This window comes from Ambystoma mexicanum, chromosome 2p (genome assembly GCF_040938575.1).
Source record: "Ambystoma mexicanum isolate Mex_15411 chromosome 2p, UKY_AmexF1_1, whole genome shotgun sequence".
Lineage (NCBI taxonomy): Eukaryota > Metazoa > Chordata > Amphibia > Caudata > Ambystomatidae > Ambystoma > Ambystoma mexicanum.
In genome coordinates this window covers 50,482,809-50,501,909 of record NC_090923.1, presented here as the reverse complement: position 1 = coordinate 50,501,909, position 19,101 = coordinate 50,482,809, and the positions used below count along the sequence as shown (strand labels likewise).

Genomic DNA, 19,101 nt, shown 5'->3' with positions numbered 1-19,101 from the left:
CTACTTGCCGGTCTGATAGCACAGTGAGTAGAGCGCTCGCTTTGACATCTGTGCAGAGCCTGCTGACGCAGGTTCGAATCCCAGCAGGGGCAAACTCAGCCTTTCATCCTTCACATGGGCAATAATAAGCAGCACTCAGATACCTGAGGGTTCATAGCGCTATATGAATGCTAAATTATTATTATTATTAGCTGAGCTGTTAAGGCACCCCCACATTATCAGAAGCTGTAACATAAGCATGATTATAAAAATACAGAATGCAAAGGCATAGAATGACAGCAGGGCACATCCAGTCTGCTCTCACATGTCACATGTCTCCAGCTTTACTTGCCTGGCTTGCTCACTATAATTATTGTGATGTTTCTGTAACATGAAGGCATTCATTCCAGAAACCACTTACACATTATTAAAATGTATTGAGTAGCCTGCTTTTATTAAAATCATTTATATCCTAGAATGCAATTATTTACAAGTCCAATGAGAGCAGCTTCCCTTGCCTCACCGCTACATCTGCACCTTCTTGAGCATTGTTTAAAAATGGTTATCACACAAGTTCATAAAATTCTGCTTTATTTTCAAGTTTTATTTTTATATTAACGTGGTCACAAATTCTAATTGATGATCAAGAAAGCACTCAGGAAACTAGGAATTCCAAAGTCAATCACACTCGAGGGACAACACTCAATTTCAGAAGAGACGGTTGGTCAGAGATTGAGAGCGGTGAAGTACAGAGGAAAGAGTGAAGTAGATATGGAAGAGAACATTAGATAAGCGGAGGAGGCAGATTCTGGAGGAAATAGAGGAGGCAGATTAGAGAAGTGGGAGGGAGAAGGATTGAGCTAAGGAGAGGGATGAAGAGTGGGTGCGAGACATGGAAAGTGGGGATCCAGAAAGAGGCAGACTAGGAGGAAGTGAGAGGAAGAGAAGAAGACAGGAGAGAGAGAGACACACATGAGAGGACAGAGGCAGATAGATAGGTGAAGAGGTAGAGCAAGAGTGGGCAGAGAGAGAAAGAAACAGTATACGGAAGAGTGAGAGGAATTGGGAGAGTGAGCACAAATGAAAGTGGGAGAGACTCAAAGAGATGAGAGACTAAAGAGTAATCACAAGAGAGGACACTGCAGTGGGAAGGTGAGGCCCCAGGAGTAGGAAAGGAGATTGAGAGAGGGTAGAGCGGGAAAGAATGGGAGCGAAAGAGGAAGAGAGCGATAAAGCCAGAGATAGGGAGTGTGACAAGCAGCCGCAGAGATGTAAAGTGGTTACAAGTGGATATCCAGAGATGGAGAACGAATGGGCTGCAGGGCCTCACTCTCTTGGAGGGATCCCCTAGTCTTTGGTGGGCATCAATGGTGCCCTGGCATCAATGGTCACTGGCATCAATGCTAACCACAATTGCTCAATCACAATGATTACAACACAGTGGTTCACTGAAGAGACCAGAGAAGCACCAGTCCTAAACCAGAAGTACGCAGTAAACAATGGTATAAAATGGAGATCGCCAACGACATCCCGTAAGCCTAAAACATAACTAGGAACTGCCAAGACGCTCCAATGATAGCCTAGAAGACAGCACAACCATAGCCTGGAAGTCCTCACAAACTCTCAGGGTTCCCCTGTGATGTAAAATAACAACACAATAACGCCCGTGATGAAGAGAGACAGAGGGAGGAAATAAGAGCTGGAGAAAAGGGACCAGTAAGAGGGGAAAGCAGACTGAGGAAAGGGAAAGAGTCAAGAGGACAACACAACAGTTTTAAAGGGCGGAAAAGAGTTTTAGGTGAATTTAGGGAGCAGATGGAGTGAGAAAGGGGTCCATGGAGAGGTGGGGCCTTGTCCAGGTAGAGACCTGTCAGCACTGGGTTCACAGTGTTGATTTAGGCAGCCAGATGTTTCAGTGCTAGTGAGACGCCCTAGTCTGGCCTGTGTGAGTGATAAGGACGTGGACAGAAGCGGTGGTCTCTATGGTACTGTTGGAACACCAGAACGCCAGGAGTCTTCGATGCACATGGGTTGGTGCTATAGAAACTGTGGGACTTTGCAGGGTTCGGGGCACCAGCTTGCAATGAATCGCCTCAAATGAATTGGGCGCCATACGTGGGGTCCAGGCTTTTGGCCCCTTAGGCGTCCTCCAGGGATTAGTTCTGTCAGCCAGATGTTCAACTGATATCACCACCTTACATCCATGCACTGTAGGTGTGCGTTCTAGAGTTTCCCGAGGGAGGTCTGGAACATACACACACACACCCAATGGCACACACAGTCCATGCTTCTTTCTGCTGCTCTGCTGCAGCGACACGCCCTGGTTTTCGCAATACGCCCTGGTTTCCCATTATCCTCCGTCCTAGGGGTGCAGCAACACACCCTGGTTTCCCATGATCCTCCTTCCCAGGGGTGCTGCAACACGCCCTGGTTTCCCATGATCCTCCGTCCCAGGGATGCTGCAACACACCCTGGTTTCCCATGATCCTCCGTCCCAGGGGTGCTGCAACACTCCCTGGTTTCCCATCATCCTCCGTCCCAGGGGTGCTGCAACACGCCCTGGTTTCCCATGATCCTCCGTCCCAGGAGTGCTGCAACACACCCTGGTATCCCATGAACCTCCGTCCCAGGGGTGCTGCAACACGCCCTGGTTTCCCATGATCCTCCGTCCCAGGGGTGCTGCAACACGCCCTGGTATCCCATGATCCTCTGTCCCAGGGGTGCTGCAACACGTCCTGGTTTCCCATCATCCTCCGTCCCAGGGGTGCTGCAACACGCCCTGGTTTCCCATGATCCTCCGTCCCAGGAGTGCTGCAACACACCCTGGTATCCCATGAACCTCCGTCCCAGGGGTGCTGCAACACGCCCTGGTTTCCCATGATCCTCCGTCCCAGGGGTGCTGCAACACGCCCTGGTATCCCATGATCCTCTGTCCCAGGGGTGCTGCAACACGTCCTGGTTTTCCATGATCCTCCGTCCCAGGGGTGCTGCAACATGCACTGATTTCCCATGATCCTCCGCCCCAGGGGTGCTGCAACACCGCAACACGCACTGATTTCCCATGATCCTCCATCCCAGGGGTGCTGCAACACGCCCTGGTTTCCCATGATCCTCCGTCCCAGGGGTGCTGCAACACGCCCTGGTTTCATGCCCTGGTTTCCCATGATCCTCCGTCCCAGGGGTGCTGCAAAAACATCCTGGTTTTCCATGATCCTCCGTCCCAGGGGTGCTGCAACACGCCCTGGTTTCCCATCATCCTCCGTCCCAGGGGTGCTGCAACACGCCCTGGTATCCCATAATCCTCCGTCACAGGGATGCTGCAACACTCCCTGGTTTCACGCCCTGGTTTCCCATGATCCTCCGACCCAGGGGTGCTGCAACACGCCCTGGTATCCCATGATCCTCCGTCCCAGGGGTGCTGCAACACATCCTGGTTTCCCATGATCCTCTGTCCCAGGGGTGCTGCAACACATCCTGGTTTCCCATGATCCTCTGTCCCAGGGGTGCTGCAACACATCCTGGTTTTCCATGATCCTCCGTCCCAGGGGTGCTGCAACACGCCCTGGTTTCCCATAATCCTCCGTCCCAGGGGTGCTGCAACACCGCAACACGCACTGATTTCCCATGATCCTCCGTCCCAGGGGTGCTGCAACACCGCAGCACGCACTGATTTCCCATGATCCTCTGTCCCAGGGGTGCTGCAACACATCCTGGTTTCCCATGATCCTCTGTCCCAGGGGTGCTGCAACACACCCTGGTATCCCATGATCCTCCGTCCCAGGGGTGCTGCAACACGCCCTGCTTTCCCATGATCCTCTGTCCCAGGGGTGCTGCAACACGTCCTGGTTTTCCATGATCCTCCGTCCCAGGGGTGCTGCAACACATCCTGGTTTTCCATGATCCTCCGTCCCAGGGGTGCTGCAACACCGCAGCACGCACTGATTTCCCATGATCCTCTATCCAAGGGGTGCTGCAACACCGCAACACGCACTGATTTCCCATGATCCTCCGTCCCAGGGGTGCTGCAACACGCCCTGCTTTCCCATGATCCTCTGTCCCAGGGGTGCTGCAACACATCCTGGTTTTCCATGATCCTCCGTCCCAGGGGTGCTGCAACACCGCAACACGCACTGATTTCCCATGATCCTCCGTCCCAGGGGTGCTGCAACACCGCAACACGCACTGATTTCCCATGATCCTCCATCCCAGGGGTGCTGCAACACCGCAACACGCACTGATTTCCCATGATCCTCCGTCCCAGGGGTGCTGCAACACTCCCTGGTTTCCCATAATCCTCCGTCCCAGGGGTGCTGCAACACGCCCTGGTATCCCATAATCCTCCGTCCCAGGGGTGCTGCAACACCGCAACACGCCCTGGTTTCCCATAATCCTCCGTCCCAGGGGTGCTGCAACACCGCAACACCGCAACACGCACTGATTTCCCATGATCCTCTATCCAAGGGGTGCTGCAACACGCCCTGGTTTCCCATCCCAGGAATGGTCTGCACTTCTTTTAAGATTCCTCCCATTGTTTGATGATTTAAAGAATCTAATTCAGCCTTGCTGGGGTGGTGAGGGAATCTTTTTAACCTAGAAAAAAAGATGGGTGGGGAAAATAGAATGTATTGTAGAGGGTTATGTATGAAAAGGGAGAAAGAAAAACAAGCAAGGGGAGGGAAGGGTGCGGAAAGGAAATTAAAGTGGGGAGTCAAATAAAAAGGGAGGGAAGGCACAAGAGCTGAAAAGGAAGGAGACAAAAGCGGGGAAGCGGGAAAAATGCAAAAGAGCAAAATAGACGTAGGAAGGCAAAAGCGGTAAGAAAGAGAACATTGCAGGGGAAAACAAAAAAGAGGGAACTTGTGAGATATATAAAAGAAAGCAGCAGAAGTCATAACATGGAAAGAAGAATAGGCGTAGAACAGGGAAAAAACAGGTACATGACCCGCCGTAGTTAAGAAAAGCCTACACAAAGTTACATGGAGCCCCAATGATTTCTTAAAAATAAATTACAATCCTTCTTTAGTTCTTAAATACATTTCTCATTCCTAATCTATTTACACATCTGACTCTAAGCAGCGGATGGGCTGAAAATAACATTAAAAAAAAGACATTGCCCCTACTGTGGCACACTAGGTAGAGAGGACAATCTTGTGTGAGGAGGCAGGAAGTTTCCGGAGCGCAGCGGTGATGGAGGCCAACAGACGGAATTATAAATACGCTTCTAAGTTATTTAGTGCATGGTTAGAACATACAGAATAGGCGCTCAGTGATCCACCCACCGCCTTCACCCAACTTCGCCAACTTCACCTGGGGCACGTGGTTTAAGGGTGGGGGTCGGGGTCTGAAAAGTGGGGGACTACAGAGAAAATGGAATGAGCTCCCTAAGCCACTAGACCACCAAGGCTTGCAAACAATCATTTAGCCGGATGCTTAATCTTCTGTTAATCTATTACAACTCAAGGTCCAAACTTGTAATTACTTTACCAGAGTATGCCTTTTTTAAGTAAATCTATTTCGCCCCCCAAAAAAATGTACATTTAAAATAAAGATTTAGATCATTTAAGAGACCACAAGACAATTCTGGCATGTTGGTGTGGTGTGTACAGGCCTCCCCCCTCCAGTCACTTAAACCAGCTGCAGTGTATGGAAAGTGCTTAGCCAACTCCCACGGACTTCAATGAGCAAGGGCAGAATCAGTAGGAAGACCGCAAACTCCTTTCTCAAGATAGTGTTTGATTTGCAAGGATCAGACTATCCGGGCACTAAGAGTCCCTCCTGCAGATGTGGGAACTGCAACACTTCTAGTAAGGGGGGGCTCTACAAAACCAGTGGGGCTTGGGTGTAGTAAGTCACGGATAAGGAAGCACCGGACTAACAGCGACGGAGTCTCAAAGGCTGGTACAGCTAAAGCGGCGTCACACGTCGTATATCGGACTCTGGATTAGCCCTTAGCCCTGTCAACCTTCCACAATGTAGTGGCATGGCACATGTGCCACCCGACGCCATCTCAATCATTCAGAGGCATTGGAATGTCTGGAAAGAGCCGAATGGCTGTATGGGTCAGCCGACCTCCATCTACTCTCGATAGCACTCCATGGACCTGATCTTGGGAAAGAAGACATATTGGCCCTCTGTTGATGGCGTGCTTACATGGCTAGCCAAGCAAAGTGAGTTCTGCTACTTGCCTTGAACAGAACCCACAAAACACCAGATAATGGTTCAAGGTTAGCCAAGACTAGCCATGTAGTATCAGCAATGTCCTGGGTACCCCCTTGTACCATCTCCAAATAAAGAGAGCACAAACCATATAGAAGCCCAATGTCAAGCCCAAAGTCAGCAGCTCCCCCATTGAGCCTGTACTTCACACAAATGATGAGATACTTGGCACATCTGTAAAAACACCCACAGAAAGAAGCCGCTTGCTCACAACTCAGCCCTGGGATCAGCTTGGTCCAGCGGTGTGCAGATGGAAATAAAAACTCCTTTAGCAAAGTTCATCGTTTTAAAAAAGAAAACAGAAACTGTAAAAAAATATATATATATTCTCTAAAACTGAAGGGAAACAGTTGCAGTCTGCTGGCTGCCTCCTTTCACAAAGTTCCATAGTGTTTCTATTCAGTCTGCTTCTCAAAACACAGCACAGTGTGTGTGGTTTTATAAAAACCTGCCAACCAGATACACATCGGTTTCTCTGTGGTTGGGCGCCGTCATCACCAAAGTCTTATGGTGCCCAGTTTATAGCAAGAAAATGGCCCAAAGATCCTCCGCATTAAAGCTCAATTGAACAGTCAACTTGCTACGGCTCGTCAGTGAGGCTCCAGGCTTCCTGCTAATCTGAGAGCACTGGCCATCTGTCCTTTTTTTTTTATGCAGCCCAAAAAATTGAGCTTTTTCCTCGTCACAAATCAGTGACTTTGTTCTCTACAGCAGCCGCAATCTGCTGCAGTCGGTAGCCCAGCTGCATCTTCTGCGCCGCTGGATCTTCTTCAAGTGCTGTTATGATCTGTAATTAGATAAGGAAAGAAAAGTCACATTTTACTTGCCTCGTCTAAATGCACCACGGACACTAACTGTACCTTGAAATGAAAGCGCATAACTCTATCAGAAAACTTTCATCATCCGGCTGTACCCCTCCACACCTTTTTGTTTGTAGGAAACAGTTCCTCTTTCTGTTCATCTTATCTTTTTCCAACATACGGACAAGCTATGACACTCTGACACTAGCCCAATGGGGATTTGGCACAACACTAAAGCCTCAGACATAAAATAACCTCCAAATATTCTTCCTACCTATCCCTAAATTAGGTATACGAAAGTAAAACGTTACTTACCCATAACAGTAGTTTTGAACGTTGATAATCACATGTTATCAGCATGCCATCTAGTGGTTAGGTTCAGAAAATACACTTTGTATTGCTCAAATATAAAACTGTGGGTGTAGATTAGGAGTATATTTTTGTGGACCTTCCTAGGTTTGGTGGAAAGCACCAAACCTAGGAATTCACAAATAACTAGCGAGTAGAGCAGTATTTTGCGAAAGGCAGTTATTTGGCTGTTTTTTATTCTACGGTAAAATGCACTCTTAGCCTCATCAACATTTTCATTCACTTTCCTCAATTTCGATGAGTACAATCAGGCAGATATCAGGCACCTTAACAGTATGCTCATTAAATATATTTGGGTGGAATTGGGTTTGATTTCACTAGGGTTTCAGGTGGAACGTAAAGGGATCCAAAAGAACAGGAACATCTGTGGTGCCCAAGATCACACAATGCTGGACCTAATAAAGGATGAGAACAAGACGGCGGTGGGGGTAGAGGGAAGTACAGCCTTTGAGCAAAGTTTTGTTTATGGCTGGAAAAGTTACAAATATATCAGGAGAATTTGCAAGTGTATCCTCTGTGTAAAATTGATGTTAAGGACAAGTTATGAACACAAGACAATCAAACTAACCTTGCGTATTTGAATCAAAAAAGAGAACAGTTGAATATATTTTCCAGAACCTCACATTCGTGCAAGGAATTGCATAACATTATTATAGGATGGTGGAAGATTGCAAGAGTTTGTGGGATTTGCAAGGAAAAGTCTGGAGTTGAGACCTTGAAATGCCTAATGATTGATTGATTGTCCAAATTCAACCCCAACTCCCTTCCACTTTATGGGTAAGGATGTGCAAAAGTAACCAAGTCTGAACTCAGTCTGTTTGGAAGCGCTTAACGAAGACTGAAGAGAACACACAAATAACGACATATCGGCCCATGCTAGCAACATGATAAAGACTGGTTGCTATTTGCAAGAACTGCGTGATTTGGTTGTTATAACTTATGTTCATATTTTCATGATTTTGTTTTTATTTGGTTTTGTGGGCTACTGGACATGTATATGAATGGATATTAATATATTTGTGGCGTTATTATAAGTTCACTATAGAAACTCATCCTTCATTAATTTATTGAGCAATAATCTCAGTTTTGAAAATGTTTCTGAACTTAATCAACCAGTAGATCAACCATCTTGACAATAGCCCAATGAATACTAAGCCATCTGGAGTCATTAGGGGGGGGGTCACACAGTCACATTTGTGGTTTGATAAAGAATGCTGTGATGCAGAACACAAACTTTTGCAAGCTCTAAGGGTAACAGATAATGTAGTGTCATGTATCGTTTGCAGTCATCACTAAACCCCAGCCTGAAATCTCCTCCCATGTGGCCAGAGCAGGGCAGCCACTTCCTGATCCAGACCCTTGGGGTGGTATTATGAGGGTGGATCACGTGGTAGGAGAGGGCTGTCTGGGAGAAGTGGTGACTCCATCAGGAGAGACAGCGTAGTCTTCCCTTTCCTATGAAGATGACCCTCAAATTACAGAGTTCCTGATGGCATGCTGTCTTATTCAGAGCCCTTCAGTTGTAAAAGCCTGACACCATGTTCTTTTCAGGCATTTCACACAGAATACTATTCACTCTTCATGTGTACATAACACCCCTAAAACACATTTAACATCTACTATTTATGATGCTTATTTAAACAAAAGTGTCAAGCAATATAACTTAAAACTGTTTAAAATTCCTTTTAACTCCAAATCCCAGAAGGCCTCAAGTACTGAGATGAAGAAGAGGAGTAAGGAGTCAGAGAGGAGAGCTGCAGAGAAAGCGAAGTGGGAAGCGGACCCAACGGCAGAAGCAGACTCACAGAGAGACACTGTGCTGGAAGATCCAGACGCTTACAGGCAACTGCCTGGAGGCGTACCTTAGCGAAGGACTGGGAGTCTGGTAAAAAACACAGTGTGTGCCCTGGAGGGACCGCTGGAAGGCAGCCGCTGAGAGATCGCTGAAGATGCGATCCTGTGGGGTTGCCTTGGTTCCATCTGCGAGTAGTTGGAAATACGACGTGGGATCCGAACAAGAGTCTGCCTGACAGGGGAAGCCTACCCCGAGATAAAACTTCACTGCAGCTAAATGTTACACTGGTGAGTCACGCAGAGAAGTTGGGGGCCCCGGGACGTGCCAGCAAACTTGTCATCATTTGAGTACTTATTTTGAATACCGACCAAATAAAGTTAAAAGGCAAAAGTTGGGCAAATCTCCATACATGAAATGTCAATTCGGGGAAAATTTGAACAAGCATTGCCAGAAGCCAAGAGATACTAAGAAAGAAGTTGATAGAACTTGAACAACCCCCCATATATGGGATGTCAATACGGGGGAAGTTGGAACAAGTAGTACCTTAAGCCAATATGGTATAAAGAGTGAAGAAGTGCAACTATGTTATACTTGGAAGGAAAGTGAACATTGTAGGAATACCTGGTTAAGGATACACATCAGGCACTGAACCCTTTTTGAAAGGAGATACCTGGCAGGAGAGTATACTAAGGCATCTACAGACCCATAAATAGGGGGTGGATTCCTGGCAGGGGGTAACACCAGGCAATCCATAAGGTAGATGAAAGAAAGATATATTGAAAGATACCTGGCAGGAGAGTACACCAGGATGGTTTGAATTGCACATTTGGATTTTTACACATTTCTGTTGAGTTGGAAACAGAGTCATTTACCCTGCACCGTTTGTGTATATTAGTGTGAGGGTCAGATATCTTTTGAACATAAGGCCAGCTTGCTTTAGTTTTAGTTTCATAGGCAGTGACACACTTTAGGATAGGGACAAATAGGCCTTTATCCAAACACCTTTTCCTTTACAAAAAATGACTATTGTTGAAAACATTACAACTTTGCATCTGCCTGTCATTTCTGACCCCTCATGGTAGCTGGTGTCTTAATTGTAAGGCCGAGAGCAGAGAATAATAATTAGCCATGAAAAAATAAGAATAAAAGGTTTAGGACATTGATTTGTTAAATAGGTTATCTATAACAAACGACGAAACCAGATTCTTTGATTTCATTTCTCAGCTTACTACCATAGAAGTGAGCAGTGTCCTTAAACTGGATATGACTATTCCAGCATGAAAATGGCTAATCATTTTATTTATGTATATAGAAACAATGGAATGACACTTGCCAAAATATTACCTAGTGGCGGTTTATCGAAGAGTAGCGCTAAAATGCATAAGGCAGAAAATAAAGTCGAGAGAGCTTTACGATCTCAGAAAGTGGGTTTAACACCAGGAGTTGATAAAATCCTGCTAAATGTATTTAAAGGCAAACCTCGCATTTAGAAACCCTTAACTGTTTAACATGATAAATGATGCTGTTTCGAGGGCAGACACGTGGAAATTGACCCTATATTGAAAAAGATGATAGGTCTATACCACTGACTCTAGACCCATCACCTTAATCACTGACATTGGTAAAGTGTGTGGGAAATGTGCACCCAGGGATTGGCACTGAGCCAATCGGATGGCTGGAAATGTGGGCGAGAACTGCCAGTGTCCCGCCCACGTTCCGTCAGCCACCGGAGTCAGTCTGGGCAGAGATGTGTCTGACTCCTACTACACCACCCGAAAGGAGAGCCTCGCTTCTTACATGCACACTGAATACGCCACCATTAGCAGTGGTTACAGTGAGATGGACACTTGTTATTTAAAAGCCATTTGTATGTAATAAAAACAAAAACATAAATAAAAACACGCATATAACGGTGCATAGGCTATCGAAAATCGCTCTTTCTTCGAGGACCACTGTCCACGCCATTTTAGACAGCATGATATCATACCCAGGGTGTGTAACCCAAAGGGCTGTGGAAAGGCAGCACCCCATAACCTGCGTAAAGTTGCAGCTAGCGCCACTTTCAATTAAACGAGACTATAAACCAGGGTCACGGTATGGTATGGTGACACCTAAAAGGCCTCTACGGGGCCCTGCAAGCACAGGACACAGAACATTGGTCTTTTTATCAGAGCTTCGCTACTTTGTAATTTTAATTGGTTATTTATAAGGCGCTTAATACCCAGAGGTTTCTAAGCGTGGACCCGGGGATCGAAACCTGTGTTGCTCTGTGTCAACTTGATTCCAAGGCGAACATGTTGCCCCTGAGCTATCCTTCCGAGACTACTTTGACCTCAGTGCCCTTTTTTTAAGATGGTGTGCAGGAAACGTGCAGCTTGTTGGGGAGAGGGGAACATGGCTAAGTGCGTTGGTTTGTTTCAGCCACTCTAACAAGCACACACTTGACCAATCCAACACAGCTTTTTCCCCCATCAAGACAAAATGTTGCAACTCCATTGGAGGCGCTGGAAGTTGCAGAACCCAGAATCATTGAAACAGAGAACATGAACATGTGTGACCTCTGCCTGGATTATATTCAAACCATGAGAAAATGCAGAGGGGTATGTTTAGGTGAAGATGATATGATATGATCGGTTATTTATAACACGCTTAATACCCAGAGGTTTCTAAGCGCATACCCGGGGATCTAACCCATGTTGCTCCATGTCGTCTTGCTTCCAAGGCGAGCATGTTGCCCCTGAGCTATCCTCCCGGGAGAGCACTGTCGATCTGAGCCTAACAACCAGGCAAAAAAGCCATCCCTAATAAACTGGCCTGATGTTTTCTCTCCCCTCGGATATCCCCCCACCCACAGGTAGGCGTTTCCATTGTCCCAGTCCCATTGAACATCGGCCCTGACACTAATGGCTTCTGGACACTACCTTGCCAGAAGGTAGGGCTGCAACCTTTGGCAATACTTCTGAATCTGAGCTGGGACATCGGATTCATGCTGTGTAGCACAAGGTGTACATTTTTAGTTTTGCCCATCAGGTGGCGCACCAAAAATATTGCATTAGAGTACAGCTAGGGACAAATGGCAAATGAGGAGGGGAACACAGCTTGTAGGTGTGGTTTGCTTTTTTACACAGCCATTGACTGCCCGTGGCCATGCTAATCCCTATGGCCATTCCCACCCACTTCCTGCCCCTCCCTGCCAAAACACGTCCTCCTTGAGCAAGCTTTGAGATAGCTTTATCAAGCCTTACCATCACACTTTGTGCTCGAAGTGCCTGCCACTACAGTGCTTTTTCAAAACAGTTAAAGATTTATTTGGCACTTTAAATGCACTACGGTGTAATACAAATTTCATAACCTGGTCTGCCTTCAGCCACTTGATTTATAAGCACTATGCGTGTCCTTCACTGAACTCCAGTTAAAAACAAGCATTGGCAAAGCCAACAGTTTTGGCTTGTGTGTACGTATTAGGCATTTGCCAGGCACTGCCATTATATGCCCAGGTACTCGCACCATTTTACAGCTGTACAATCGATGGCCAGTTAATACCACTTCTGCAGTGCCTAGAAAATGTCTTTCCCATGCCTACACAAAAGCCCAAACCATTGGTATTGCCAATGCTTATTTCAACAAGTTGTCTGTCCCAACCACTTGATGGCATGGTTAGGTACTTCATGGTGTCCAGTTAAAGTACCTAAATCAAAAGGATCAAATGCCAAAGGTGAGAGTGCATTCGACCGAAAATAAAAGGATCACATTTTTTTTTAAATGTATATTTTTTTTGTTGCTATAGTTTAGCTAAAAAGGGTGTTTTTGCACCAAAAACAGGGGTTGGGGGGGATCCCCCACCCAAAAAAAAAAATTGATCTTTTTTTTGGTCGAATTGACTCGACCCTTTTGTCATTCGACCCTTTTGAATCGATACTTTGACCTATAACCGTACTTCATGTATCGGAAAGGTAGAGGGTACCAGTACTTCCTTCTTGTCTCTTTCTACTGCTTATTTCTTCAGAAGGTGCATCACCAGCCATCAGAGCTTCAAAGCGTCCTGAGGCCTCAAACACTCCCAGCACATGTGCTTCTTAATAAACCCCATTATTGTGTACTTACCTGGTCATAGTACTTATTGATGTACTTGTACAGCTCGTGAAGCGCTACAAGATAGTTGAGTTCACCGGAGCAGTTCTGCAAGAAAGAGAAAATAGTGATTTAGTTGAATTCTGCACTTTGTGATTCTAAAACCTCATATATGAGTTGAGGATATCTGCAAGCATCCAGGGAGACACCAGGCTCTGCAAGGCGCCAGTCCATTATCGCTCCACGCTCTAGGAGACACCAGGCTCTGCAAGGCGCCAGTCTATTACCACTCTGCACTCTGGGAGACACCAGGCTCTGCAAGGCGCCAGTCTATTATCACTCTGCACTCTAGGAGACACCAGGCTCTGCAGGCACCAGTCTATTATCGCTCTGCACTCTGGGAGACATCAGGATCTGCAAGGCGCCAGTCTATTATCGCTCTGCACCCAGGGAGACACCAGGCTCTGTAAGGCGCCAGTCTATTTTCACTCTGCACTCTGGGAGACACCAGACTCTGCAAGGCGCCAGTCTATTATCACTCTGCACTCTAGGAGACACCAGGCTCTGCAGGCACCAGTCTATTATCGCTCTGCACTCTGGGAGACATCAGGATCTGCAAGGCGCCAGTCTATTATCACTCTGCACCCAGGGAGACATCAGTCTCTGCAAGGCGCCATTCTGGGAGACACCAGGCTCTGCAAGACGCCAGTCTATTATCACTCTGCACTCTGGGAGACACAAGGCTCTGCAAGGCGCCAGTCTATTATCGCTCTGGGAGACATCAGGCTCTTCAAGGTGCCAGTCTATTATCGCTCTGCACCCAGGTAGACACCAGACTCTGCAAGGCGCTAGTCTATTATCACTCTGCACTCTGAGAGATATCAGGCTCTGCAAAGCACCAGTCTATTATCGCTCTGCACTCTGGGAGACACCATGCTCTGCAAGGTGCCAGTCTATTATCACTCTGCACTCTGGGAGATATCAGGCTCTGCAAAGCACTAGTCTATTATCGCTCTGCACTCTGGGAGACACCATGCTCTGCAAGGCACCAGTCTATTATTGTTCTGCACTCTGGGAGACACAAGGCTCTGCAAGGCGTCAGTCTATTATCGTTCTGCACCCAGGGAGACACCAGGCTCTGCAAGGCACCAGTCTATTATCACTGTGCACTCTGGGAGACACTAGGCTCTGCAAGGCACTAGTCTATTATTACTCTGCCCTCTGGGAGACACCAGGCTCTGCAAGGTGCCAGTCTATTATCGCTCTACACCCAGGGAGACACCAGGCTCTGCAAGGCGCCAGCCTATTATCGCTCTGCACTCTGAAAGACATCAGGTTCTGCAAGGTGCCAGTCTATTATCGCTATGCGCTCTGGGAGACACCAGGCTATGCAATGCGCCAGTCTATTATCGCTCTGCACTCTGGGATACAGCAGGCTCTGCAAGGCACCATTCTGGGAGACAAAAGGCTCTGCAATGTGCCAGTCTATTATTGCTCTGAACCCTGGAGACACCAGGCTCTGCAAGGCGCCAGTCTATTATCGCTCTGTACCCAGGAGACACTAGACTCTGCAAGGCGCTAGTCTATTATCACTCTGCACTCTGAGAGATATCAGGCTCTGCAAAGCACCAGTCTATTATCGCTCTGCACTCTGGGAGACACCATGCTCTGCAAGTTGCCAGTCTATTATCGCTCTGCACTCTGGGAGACACCATGCTCTGCAAGGTACCAGTCTATTATTGTTCTGCACTCTGGGAGACACCATGCTCTGCAAGTTGCCAGTCTATTATCGCTCTGCACCCAGGGATACAGCAGGCTCTGCAAGGCGCCAGTCTATTATCGTTCTGCACCCAGGGAGACACCAGGCTCTGCAAGGCACCAGTCTATTATCACTCTGCACTCTGGGAGACACAAGGCTCTGCAAGGCGCCAGTCTATTATCGTTCTGCACCCAGGGAGACACCAGGCTCTGCAAGGCACCAGTCTATTATCACTGTGCACTCTGGGAGACACTAGGCTCTGCAAGGCACTAGTCTATTATTACTCTGCCTTCTGGGAGACACCAGGCTCTGCAAGGTGCCAGTCTATTATCGCTCTACACCCAGGGAGACACCAGGCTCTGCAAGGCGCCAGCCTATTATCGCTCTGCACTCTGGAAGACATCAGGTTCTGCAAGGTGCCAGTCTATTATCGCTCTGCACTCTGGGATACAGCAGGCTCTGCAAGGCGCCATTCTGGGAGACACCAGGCTCTGCAATGTGCCAGTCTATTATCGCTCTGAACCCTGGAGACACCAGGCTCTGCAAGGCGCCAGTCTATTATCGCTCTGTACCCAGGTGACACCAGACTCTGCAAGGCACCAGTCTATTATTGTTCTGCACTCTGGGAGATATCAGGCTCTGCAAGCCGCCAGTCTATTATCGTTCTGAACTCTGCGAGATATCAGGCTCTGCAAGGCACCAGTTTATTATCGTTCTGCGCTCTGGGAGACACCAGGCTCTGCAAGGCACCAGTCTATTATCACTGTGCACTCTGGGAGACACTAGGCTCTGCAAGGCACTAGTCTAATATTACTCTGCCCTCTGGGAGACACCAGGCTCTGCAAAGCGCCAGTCTATTATCGCTCTACACCCAGGGAGACACCAGGCTCTGCAAGGTGCCAGCCTATTATCGCTCTGCACTCTGGAAGACATCAGGTTCTGCAAGGTGCCAGTCTATTATCGCTATGCGCTCTGGGAGACACCAGGCTATGCAATGCGCCAGTCTATTATCGCTCTGCACTCTGGGATACAGCAGGCTCTGCAAGGCACCATTCTGGGAGACACCAGGCTCTGCAATGTGCCAGTCTATTATCACTCTGAACCCTGGAGACACCAGGCTCTGCAAGGCGCCAGTCTATTATCGCTCTGTACCCAGGAGACACCAGACTCTGCAAGGCGCTAGTCTATTATCACTCTGCACTCTGAGAGATATCAGGCTCTGCAAAGCACCAGTCTATTATTACTCTGCCCTCTGGGAGACACCAGGCTCTGCAAAGCGCCAGTCTATTATCGCTCTACACCCAGGGAGACACCAGGCTCTGCAAGGTGCCAGCCTATTATCGCTCTGCACTCTGGAAGACATCAGGTTCTGCAAGGTGCCAGTCTATTATCGCTATGCGCTCTGGGAGACACCAGGCTATGCAATGCGCCAGTCTATTATCGCTCTGCACTCTGGGATACAGCAGGCTCTGCAAGGCACCATTCTGGGAGACACCAGGCTCTGCAATGTGCCAGTCTATTATCGCTCTGAACCCTGGAGACACCAGGCTCTGCAAGGCGCCAGTCTATTATCGCTCTGTACCCAGGAGACACCAGACTCTGCAAGGCGCTAGTCTATTATCACTCTGCACTCTGAGAGATATCAGGCTCTGCAAAGCACTAGTCTATTATCGCTCTGCACTCTGGGAGACACCATGCTCTGCAAGTTGCCAGTCTATTATCGCTCTGCACTCTGGGAGACACCATGCTCTGCAAGGTACCAGTCTATTATTGTTCTGCACTCTGGGAGATATCAGGCTCTGCAAGGCGCCAGTCTATTATCGTTCTGAACTCTGCGAGATATCAGGCTCTGCAAGGCACCAGTTTATTATCGTTCTGCGCTCTGGGAGACACCAGGCTCTGCAAGGTGACAGTCTATTATCGCTCTGCACCCAGGGAGACACCAGGCTCTGCAAGGCACCAGTCTATTATCGTTCTGCACCCAGGGAGACACCAGGCTCTGCAAGGCACCAGTCTATTATCACTCTGCACTCTGGGAGACACAAGGCTCTGCAAGGCGCCAGTCTATTATCGTTCTGCACCCAGGGAGACACCAGGCTCTGCAAGGCACCAGTCTATTATCACTGTGCACTCTGGGAGACACTAGGCTCTGCAAGGCACTAGTCTATTATTACTCTACCCTCTGGGAGACACCAGGCTCTGCAAGGCGCCAGTCTATTATCGCTCTACACCCAGGGAGACACCAGGCTCTGCAAGGCGCCAGCCTATTATCGCTCTGCACTCTGGAAGACATCAGGTTCTGCAAGGTGCCAGTCTATTATCGCTCTGCGCTCTGGGAGACACCAGGCTATGCAATGCGCCAGTCTATTATCGCTCTGCACTCTGGGATACAGCAGGCTCTGCAAGGCGCCATTCTGGGAGACACCAGGCTCTGCAATGTGCCAGTCTATTATCGCTCTGAACCCTGGAGACACCAGGCTCTGCAAGGCGCCAGTCTATTATCACTCTGTACCCAGGAGACACCAGGCTCTGCAAGGCGCCAGTCTATTATCACTCTGCACTCTGGGAGACAGCAGGCTCTGCAAGGCGCCATTCTGGGAGACACCAGGCTCCGCAATGTGCCAGTCTATTATTGCTCTGTACCCAGGAGACAAGAGGCTCTGCAAGGCACCAGTCTATTATCGGTCTGTACCCAGGAGACACCAGGCTCTGCAAGGCACCAGTCTATTATCGCTCTGCACCCAGGGAGACACCAGGCTCTGCAAGGCGCCAGTCTATTATCACTCTGTACCCATGGACACCAGGCTCTGCAAGGCGCCAGTCTATTATCGCTCTGCACTCTGGGAGACACCAGGCTCTGCAAGGCGCCAATCTATTACCGCTCTGCACCCAGGTAGACACCAGGCTCTGCAAGGCACCAGACTATTATTGCTCTGCACCCAGGGAGACATCAGGCTCTGCAAGGCGCCAGTCTATTTTCGTCTCTGTACTCTGGGAGATACCAGGCTCTACAAGACGCCAGTCTATCATCGCCCTCTGGGCGCTAGAGCCATTGTTGCGCTATACAGACGACTGGACACCTGGGGCCTTCGTACCTGAAATACACAAACCGAAACCTTTGCTCTTTGTTTTCCAGTAGGAAAATGATTTCCTTTAAGGGGTTTCCACGTTTAGAAGGACATCTTGTAAAAGCTCCCACCATCGGGGATGGTAACGACATTAGTCTATTCAGGGACTGCAACTGTGTTGGACTACGACTCCCATTGCCTAGGGTGGCCAGGGCTGATGGGACTCGCATTCCAAAGCATCCTGAGAGCCAAAGGTTGCAGATCCCTGGCCTATGTTATAATATGCTGATGGGGAAATGAGGCTGTATCCATGGTGTGTGCTGGTGCCAGTTAGTGGTGTACCTGGGCTGTCCATCCACGTAAGGGGGAATATAAGCCTGTGGCTCTCAAAGACTCTTAGCCAAAGTTCAAACTATTTCTGATAGTGAGGGCTGCAGGCGTTAATGGCTCACTTCAGGCAGGCTATGGAGGTGCAGTAACTAGGCGAGGACTGCATTGTGTTGTGGCCTCGCAGAAGTGCTGGATATGGGATGTGTTGTGCAACTCGTGTGGGGGCGGAGGGAGTGTTAAAGTGGCAGATTGGGTCGAGTATAAATCATGAGGGGGGGGGGTGTTTTGGTGCCTCGATGCATTCTATTGTATATCACGCGGGTGGGTGGTGTAGCCCCTGTGGAATATCATGCCCACCATATGGGTGGTTTCTGTATCTACCCACCCTCAGATGGTGTATTCTGTGCAGCATGATGGTGGTGGTAGCCTCAGGTGGCATAACATGTATATGGTGGGAGTAGGTGGTGTACCCTCAAGTAGCATCTCAGCGACATCATGCGGGTGGGGTGAAGTAGCCTCGGTTGGAGTCTCATGTCTATCTTGAGGGTGGTTGCTGTATCTACCCACCCTCAGATGGTGTCTCCTGTGCAGCATGATGGTGGTGGTAGCCTTAGGTGGCATAACATGGACATGGTGGGAGTAGGTGATGTACCCTCGGGTGGCGTCTCCGCGACATCATGCGGGTGGGGTGATGTAGCCTCGGTTGGAGTCTCA

At 48.5% G+C, this 19,101-nt stretch overlaps 1 protein-coding gene across 5 annotated transcripts in view; it reads right to left on the bottom strand.

Moving 5' to 3' along the window:
- Positions 1 to 403: 403 nt before the first annotated feature.
- The window catches only part of PLXNB1 (plexin B1), an 830,120-nt gene continuing 811,422 nt past the window's right edge, over positions 404 to 19,101 (bottom strand). For all 5 annotated transcript variants that reach the window (XM_069643229.1, XM_069643227.1, XM_069643226.1 and 2 more), the window contains 2 exons: positions 13,264 to 13,338; positions 404 to 6,982 (listed from right to left, as the gene is read on the bottom strand). In XM_069643229.1, coding sequence (XP_069499330.1) covers positions 6,878 to 6,982; positions 13,264 to 13,338 — 180 coding nt within the window. In that variant the 3' untranslated portion in view covers positions 404 to 6,877. The remainder of the gene's footprint in view (positions 6,983 to 13,263; positions 13,339 to 19,101) is intronic.